This window comes from Choloepus didactylus, chromosome 10, assembly GCF_015220235.1.
Source record: "Choloepus didactylus isolate mChoDid1 chromosome 10, mChoDid1.pri, whole genome shotgun sequence".
NCBI lineage: Eukaryota > Metazoa > Chordata > Mammalia > Pilosa > Megalonychidae > Choloepus > Choloepus didactylus.
The window spans coordinates 59,329,060-59,337,636 of record NC_051316.1 but is presented as its reverse complement, the minus strand read 5'-3'; the positions used below and the strand labels follow the sequence as shown (position 1 = coordinate 59,337,636).

At 34.7% G+C, this 8,577-nt stretch overlaps 1 protein-coding gene across 1 annotated transcript; it reads right to left on the bottom strand.

The window, feature by feature from the left end:
• Positions 1-545: 545 nt before the first annotated feature.
• On the bottom strand, positions 546-3,072 carry LOC119505518 (mitochondrial import receptor subunit TOM20 homolog). Its single transcript, XM_037798342.1, has one exon. It carries the CDS (start codon positions 2,976-2,978, stop codon positions 2,541-2,543), a length of 438 nt encoding a protein of 145 aa, XP_037654270.1. The 5' UTR covers positions 2,979-3,072; the 3' UTR covers positions 546-2,540.
• Between the last annotated feature and the right edge of the window lie 5,505 nt (positions 3,073-8,577).

Sequence of the window (8,577 nt, the reverse complement as noted above, 5' to 3'; positions counted from 1 at the left end):
ATCTCTTCTGCAATAACATTTCATTAACACTCTGGTCCACAGGTCGAATCAGTGAGGTCACAAAGGCAGGAGAGAGGTAAAAATATCAAACTTACTGAGGGATTAGAAGAATCAAGTATTTACTGAATGTATGCTAGGCACACTGTAGTAGGTTTTACACACTTTACCTAAGTTAAATGTGAACATAAGTTCTAGTTATCTATTAATAGAAAAACAATACTACTATCAGGTAAGCTATGTTTTAAATGCTTTCACCTTAAATACAAACTATAGAACCTTTGTATTTAACAAAGATCTTTCCCAAAGAAACATGTCAACACACCCTAATACATGTTTGCATTTCCAAAGATTTTATAATAGCATGCAACATTAGCACATGGTAATACTGTTTTACTCGAATTAAATATTCAGTTGTTTTATTCCCATCTACTGGGTACCATTTGGCTAGCATCACAATTCCCTGGTTTCATCACTATTAAAACTTTAGGCGGGAAACATTGTGTTCACTGGGGTAAAAAAAACAGGTGATTTTTTTCTTTTTTTTCTTTTTTTACATAATACCTTCAAAAGTACCAAAGCTGATTAAGCCAAAATGTACTTGGCTTAATCAGCTCTAAAGGGAGGCTATCACAGACTTTTCAACAAGGCTTAAATCAAAGTGGATTATTTTCCAGAAAGCCAAGTGAAACCCAGCTTGTACTGCAATACAATTTTCAAGGACATAAATAGAGTTGGCTTTCTACCCTCCCCAAATCTAAATTGACCCCTACTCCTCCAGCCAATTCTTAGTTTTTCTGGGCCCATTCTTTTCTTACCAAGCTGTCTGCTCCCTGCTCTTTTTTCCACCTACATTCTCCCTCTGTCCGCCCCACACATCCCCCAATGTATACCTAGACTATTGCAAGAGAGAAGCTTGTTTCTCAGCTGCATGGGCAATTATTAACCAATCACTACTACAATGCTTTGAATTTCAGAGCCTATTAGTAAAATGACTGCCATGTTTCTATTGATCATCCCCTCTCAAAAAAGTACACCAAGTGTCATGATAATAATAATAAAAGAAAGAAGGTACCTGGAGGAAGAGTAATTACATGTTTGAACCATCCAGTCTGATGTTCTAATTTATAGGTGAGAATATTACAGGTGACATGACATGATAGCCCAAGGCTATGTGACTAACTAGAGGCAGAAGCTAGACCTGTATTTCAAACTCTTTCCACTACACCACAACCACCACACACAAAAACCCCTAAGATAAGTAAGAAAAGTTTGTTAGTAAACCAAAAGCCCAGTACATAGGAAAAACCTTTGGGATCTCTCTGCAGACTTTTAGACAGCATAAAAGCCAGTTTGTACAATGTTCAGCACATGCTATACAATACCAAGGATCTTTAAACATTGACATGCAGAAAACATGTCAATATTTGAGAACAAAAGGTCCCACTAGCTGCATTTTTTTCAGTCTTCAGCCATAAGGTTATGCCTTACTCTTAGTGTTCAACAAGATAAATGAATTAAGTTGAATTAGGATTAAAGAAGTACACCCAAGAGAAACGCAAAGGGGAATAAACATTTCTTACAAGCAGGTCATCCAGTTACCAATACACTTCAAATTAATTTACAGAGTTGTGACAGAACCATATGACAACAGTGAAAATCAACACAATAGTTAGACACTAACAAAAGATCCATTTGGAAATACTAAGTCAGGCAAGCATGCGAAATTCAGCGTATAAAACAATGCAAGGCCTGGTAGTCAAACAAAGACACTCCTCAGGTTAAGTGGATTTGAAGATGCTAAAAAGAACAATATACATTAGGAGTTGAAAGGGATACCGCAGAAAGCACTGGACCGGTTCCCTTATTTTATAAATGAGGAAAGTGAACAGACACGAATTGGTGAAGCTCACACAGCTAGTGCTATTTACAACTACACATATCTAAAACAAAGGGTGATAAATACCCAGAACATATTAAGCCCACTGTTTTAAATAAAACATTTCACTAAGCTCATTGATTTAAACAAAGTATTTCAAGACTGATGGAAGGGGTAGAGGTGAAGTTCATAATATAGCACAGCAGCATGTTTCACAAATATTTGATAAACACAATCAAGTTTTCATACAATCTTCTGACGCACAGCAAAATGTACAGCTTTAAAAAATGTGCATCCTTCAGCTTTCTCCTATACTTTTTTTTTTGTCTTATCTTTCAAAACTGAGCACTGGGTATTTTTAACCTAAGTATTGTTACATGTATGTACATTTTAATTGCACATTTTAGGAAGAAACAAAATCCATGATTTTCAGTAACTCAGTATATTTATAAAATGAAAAATACTCATCAAAAGACACTTTTCACTGGGAAAAATAAATAAAACAGACAAATGGATCTACACAAAGTAAAAATTAACTTTGGTAGACTTCAGTGTAGTACACAGTCCATATCAAGCACATTTGCCCTTATTCCCCCAGAGCTGTTCATCTTCCGAATTTTTAAAATATTTTAAACTGAGATTTGATTATGCTGACATTTGTTTTTCATTCCACATCATCTTCAGCCAAGCTCTGAGCACTTACAATTCTCTGACTAATTGTTGAGAGCTTAGTCAGAAGCATCTGAAACACTGGTGGTGGAAGAGTCTGCTGTAATACTTGCAATAATTGCTGTGGCTGTCCACACACAGCAATTGCATTTGTCAAATGGTCCACACCCTTCTCAAACTCCCCTTGGGCTAGTAACTCTTCACCAAGCTGTATTTCTTCAAGGAAAAATTTCTGAACAGCTTCAGGATCTTTAAGGTCAGGTAACTTAGAAAGCCCAGCTCTCTCCTTGGCAAGTTTCTGTTTCTTTCTTCGCTCTCGCAGCCTGTTCTTGAAATTGGGGTCACTCCGTCTCTTGCGGTCGAAGTAAATGCAGTATCCGATGAAAAGAGCCCCGCATACACCGGCGGCGATGGCGCTGTTCCGACCGACCATTTTCTCCCGACTGCCTGGCGTGAAGGGCAACGGCGGCGGCGGCAGCCCGCGAGGGAGCCGTTGGCCGCCAACCCTCAACGGGGACGACGCAGCTCAAATCTCCATAGTGTTTTTTAAATAACCTCCGTGGGTTTTCCTACAGCATCATGGGCCACACTTCCTATCTTCATAGAATTTCTGCTACTTCTCAAACTCTAAACACTGCAAAGCTCCAGAGCTCAGCCCTTGGGCCCATACTCTGTTTTCTAAGCTCACTCCCTAGATGTCCTCATTCAGGTCTCATACCTTTAAATACTACATATAAACACTGTAGATTTCTAAAATAATATCCTAAGCCCTTATTATTCTTACGAACTCCAGATACAAATATCCAATTCTACTTGAATATTTAATAGGCATTTAAATCTTATGTCCATAGCTAAATCTAGATTCCCCTTGCCAACTCTGCTTATCATCACTCTTCTTCATCTATTACCACCATTCAGCTGGTTGCCTAGACTTCAATCCCTCTCTTCTCTCTCCTGCCCTCCCTCCTTTTCTGCTTCCCTTCCTCTCTCTGACCATATCCAATTTATCAGATAATCCTGTTAGTTTTACTCTCTTATCATATTCTAAATTAGATCACTTATTACCAACTCCATCCATGTCATCATCTTTTGCATTAGACATCTCACCAGTTTCCTGGCTTCTACTCTGACCTCCTTCCAATCAACCAGAGTGAACTTTTTAAAATATAAAATATATTATAAAATTTCACTGCCAGAATTTCTCTAATGGCTTCTCATCTCATTCAGAATAAAATCTATATTCATCCCTAAGACATTCATTCTTAACAAGCTAAACATGTTCCAAATTCAGGACCTTCTGTCCTTGGTTTTCCTTTGATAGGATTGCTCTTCTCCCATATGCTCATGTCTTATGATGTCATTAAATTATGTTCTTTGCTCAAATTCCACCTTCTCTTTGAGGCTTTCCCAACCCATCCTAACCAAATAATACCCTTCCCCACATCTTATTCTGTTCTCTTTCCCAGATTCCTTTTTCTACACCATCTTTACCAATACATGATGCTATATGTATACGTATTTATTAGGCTGCTGTTTGTCTTTTCTACTAAAATGTAAACTCCATTCGGTCTGGGACTTTGTTTATGTCTACATCCTTTGTGCTCAGAGCATGCCCAGCATATGGTGAAAGGATGAATATTTAAATCCATATATTCAAAAAGAACCCCTCTAAGGCTCAGTTTCTCAATTGCAAAACTAGTATAATGATGGCAATATCTACCCCATCAAGATTTAGTGAAGATCAAATAAGATAATGGATATAACATTACTTTGAAAATTGCAAAAGACAATTGTCTCTTTTTGAGAAAATCTAAATCCTTTGGAGGCAAATCTCTACTAAACATATTTAGTTCCTACTTTCCTTATTTTTATATTCTGAGAAGTTTCTCTTCTCTCTGTATTAGGAAGCACAGCATAATATGATTTAATTTATCATAAATCATACTATAAGTATCATACTGATCATCCATATATATTCTCATGGAAACTACATCATCTGTCAGAGATAGAAAAATTAATAGAGTGATCATAGACACCTTTATAAAACTTTAAATTACCAAAAAGAGAATAAAGTTAGAAACTTTGGGGTATGGTTTATTAGAACCAGCAAAGGAAACATTGATAGTAAGAAACTATTTTTTCATCAATATTTGAAATACCTCCATTATGAAACTATTATTTTGGAAGTTTGTGGTAACTATGGTTCTCAATAAAAAAGAGATTTCAGCCCAAAGAGTAAAAATAAAAAATAAAAGCTCACCCTACAACTATAACCATTGTTTTATCATTTTTATAAGCCCAAACCTCATGAAATAATTCACTTTATGAATCAATTCCTCTAGTAAACAATGGATTATTGATTAATAAAACAGATAATAACTATTCTGCCTAGATACTTTTAAGGTATTTCTCAAAAATGTTTTAAATACGACATCTCAAGGAATAAATAAACAAAAGAGTAGATATCTAGACACCTACATTTTATGTTGAGATTAACTGGGTTAGCTGGCTTAAATGACTTATTAGCTGGCTTAAGTGACTTAAACCTAAAGTAATTTGTTGGCAGAGCACAAGTTTTTTAAATTAATAAAACATCTTATTTACCTTATATTAAATTCATATTTGGGTCTAAAAATTGAGCTTTTAAAATAATTCAGATTCTGAGTTACTTTTAAATCATATATTATTTTAATCTATGAGTTCTCTTTGAAATATAAAAATGGAGATAATTTTTCTGAAGTTACGAATAATGGTTCATGTCCAGAAATTAATTTAATTTACTTTCATATGAAATAAACTGTAAATAGAAATACATACATATAATTTCATTGGACTCTAAAATTCATTGGACATTTCTCCAGAACAATAAAAATTCTTATTTTAAATTTAAGTACATCAACTATTGGGATGACAATAAAAGATAGATTACAATAATGTTCCTGGTATGGACAAGTATTTAAAATGGCAGTTAATGTAATACAAATTTAAACTATTTTCACTAATCTAATTTAAAGCCATCAATAGGGAAATCAATAAAACTTCGAAATATGACTATATATTGAATTTCTTGTCAATGAATTGATTTACATTCTCAGCGGTGATTTTCGCACTAACAATTATGAAGAATGTAAAACCTTTAATATGCAAAGACAAAACTAAAATATAAGTTTGTAATTCCAAAAGAGAATAACTAATTTGGGTTTATTCCTTTCTTTAAGTGGCACTCCAATGACACACTGATGTGGGAAAAAAATATAGTTTTAAGACCTGCTAAGAAGTCCTTTTAGTGGGTATGTTCAATCGTCTTATATTAGATCTTAGGTTAAGTTCATAATCACATACAGAATATTATAATTTAGCATAATTAAACCTATAAGGAAAATTGTTAATAAATCTAAATGCTTAAATGTTAATATGCTTACAATTAAGTATGATTCAAGATTAGGAAAAGAAAAGGTGCATCATAAGCAAATAATAGTTCTTACTGCTCTCAGGGTCACAGAATTACTTGTTACATATCCTGAAACTTATTTTCTAATTCTTCTTAGATGGGGCCCAGACGAACTTATCTTGTATCTAATTTTCCTCATTAACGGATAATGTTTAAGGGAAATCCTATAACCTTTAGTAGCCAATCATAAAAAAGCAAAACTTTGGGTTGTTAGTCTGGATATAAACATTGTAATTCTATAATACGCAGGCTGAAAGCAGGCTGCCTTAAACGTGTGAAAGGGATACCATTGTAGGGTAAAATGGAAAATGTATCTGTTATAAGGTATATGACTCCATCTTTGGATGTCTGCCGATAGCTTTTAAGCCTCCCCTTCTGCTAAACATCTGTGCAAGCAGATAAGAAAGGCCATATGCGGGAAAAGACACACCTCAAACCAAAATAAAACCCCAAGCCAGCCTCCTTTAACTGCTACTCTTTCAAGTCATTTTCAGACCTATTGGTAGCTACCCTGATCTCTCCAGAAAGCCTCAGTATGTGATGATAAACCTTTTCATACCCTCTTGCTGTATGTATGATATCAGCGGTCTCAACCTTTTATTCCTGCTACAGCCATATCTCTTTCCTTTGCAGAGTGGATCTTCATTTTGATGCTCTCTTTCTTGCTTTCTATAGGTAACTAATTCCAAATACCTAGCATTTCTCTAAATGATACTTCTCACACAGATCTACAGAGATTAATCTTAGCACGCAGCCACATATAAAACTCCAGTTTAATGAGAGCATACACGGTCTGAAGCAGAACTTAAAGTTATTTTTGTATCATTTGTTAATATTTAGATGAGAAAACAATATGTTTATCTTGGGAAAAAAAGTATCAATATATTAAAGGAGACAATTTTTAAGCTTGTCCACTTCTCAGTATTCCCACTAACACTTATTTGTGGTATAAGTAACTATTAGGAAAAGGGAGCTCTATTATCTTAAGTTGCAGTGGACCACCAGCTAACAGACCAGATGACCATGACATCTCTAGAGTACTATACCTCAAATTCAAGTTAGCAAGTTTAACGGTAAAATTTGCATAAGCTACATCAATAGGCCAATCCATTTCATAAGTGAGAAATTTTAATATGTAGTTCGTAAGTGTTGCCTATGGAATAGTATTTTTGAAACAAAGTTACTTAAAACCAGTCTCTAAGGAGTAAATTGTATAATCAAAATTGTTGAAAACAATTGAATTTTTAAGACCACCCCCCTTTTGTATATGAGGTAATCTATTTAAACATTTTAAGCTAACACTTGGTAAAACGGATCCAACAAACTAGAAAATTAAAAGCATTTAATTAAATTCCAAAAATATTGATTGAGTGCCTATTCCCAGATTTGGATAGGTGCTGAGAATACGCAGATGAGTAAGGTCCAGTCCTGGCCCTGAAGGGACTAACAAACACATGCACAGTTGAATGTAACGAGATAAATGGATTAATAGAGCTGTGCATCAAGACTCTAGTATGTGAACACAGAGGCTCAGAAAATTAATTCTGCCATTTGAAAGGAAACACCAAGAAAGGCATGATAAGGGATATGATAATGTTTGAAATTAATATGGAAGTATAATTAGGATTTGAGAAAAAGAGAACTTTAGAAAAGAAAGAGTATATACAAGGTTTGGCAATATGAGAAAGGATGATTTGCTTGGGGGGAATAACAAGTAGCGCATTATGTCTGGAGCATAAAAAGTGTTAGAAAGAGTGGCACGTGATGAGAACTGAAATGTAGGCCAGATCAGAGAAGAAAGGACCTTGCATTCCATGCTAGGAAACTTAGAGTTTAACCTGTAGATTGAATTAAAAGCAAAACTGAAGGATTTTAAGAATAGGAGGGATAAAATTAGATCCACATTTTAGTAAATCCTCTGGTTACAGTATGGAGAATGGATTAAAGTTTGGGAAATTGGAGTCAAAGAGTACGAAAGCTAACACAATAGGGAAAGAATGGTAAGATCTGAAAATAAGGTAGTAGTTGTTGGTTTAGAGATGAGGAAACAGATTTGAGAGATATTTAGAAGCTGAAAATGATAAGATTTGGTGATAGATAGGATATGGAAGATAAAAGCTAGTGACAAAATGAAAAAATTAGCTGGTTTATAGCTTACACAGGAGGTTAGAAATAATAGCCAATAGTGTAATCATAACACAATATTTATGGTCATCCTCCAAGAACAGGGATGGTGTGGCCACGTGACTTGCTTTAGTTAATTAACTGCAAGAAGTGATGTGTCTACTTCCAAGTGCAAGTTTTAGAAATCAGAGAGTGATTCTCCACACTCTCACTTTCCCTTTGCCACAGTGACCAGAAATATACAGGACGGTGGCTGCTCCAACAATCTGGATCTTCTATTGAAGATTATGCAAGCAAAATCCCCAGACAAGCTACACAGATGAGTATGATTAAGAAATAAATTCTTGTACTTTTTCTTAATCCACTGAGATTTTTCTTATTACTAATATAGTATGTCTTTTAATACTAAGACAATGAAATAAAGAGGAATTCAATTAACATAGAAATAGAAGGATTT

Coding starts and splice junctions, on each gene's coding strand:
- LOC119505518 (XM_037798342.1), bottom strand. CDS start 2,978: ATGGTCGGTCGGAACAGCGCCATCGCCGCCGGTGTATGCGGGGCTCTT.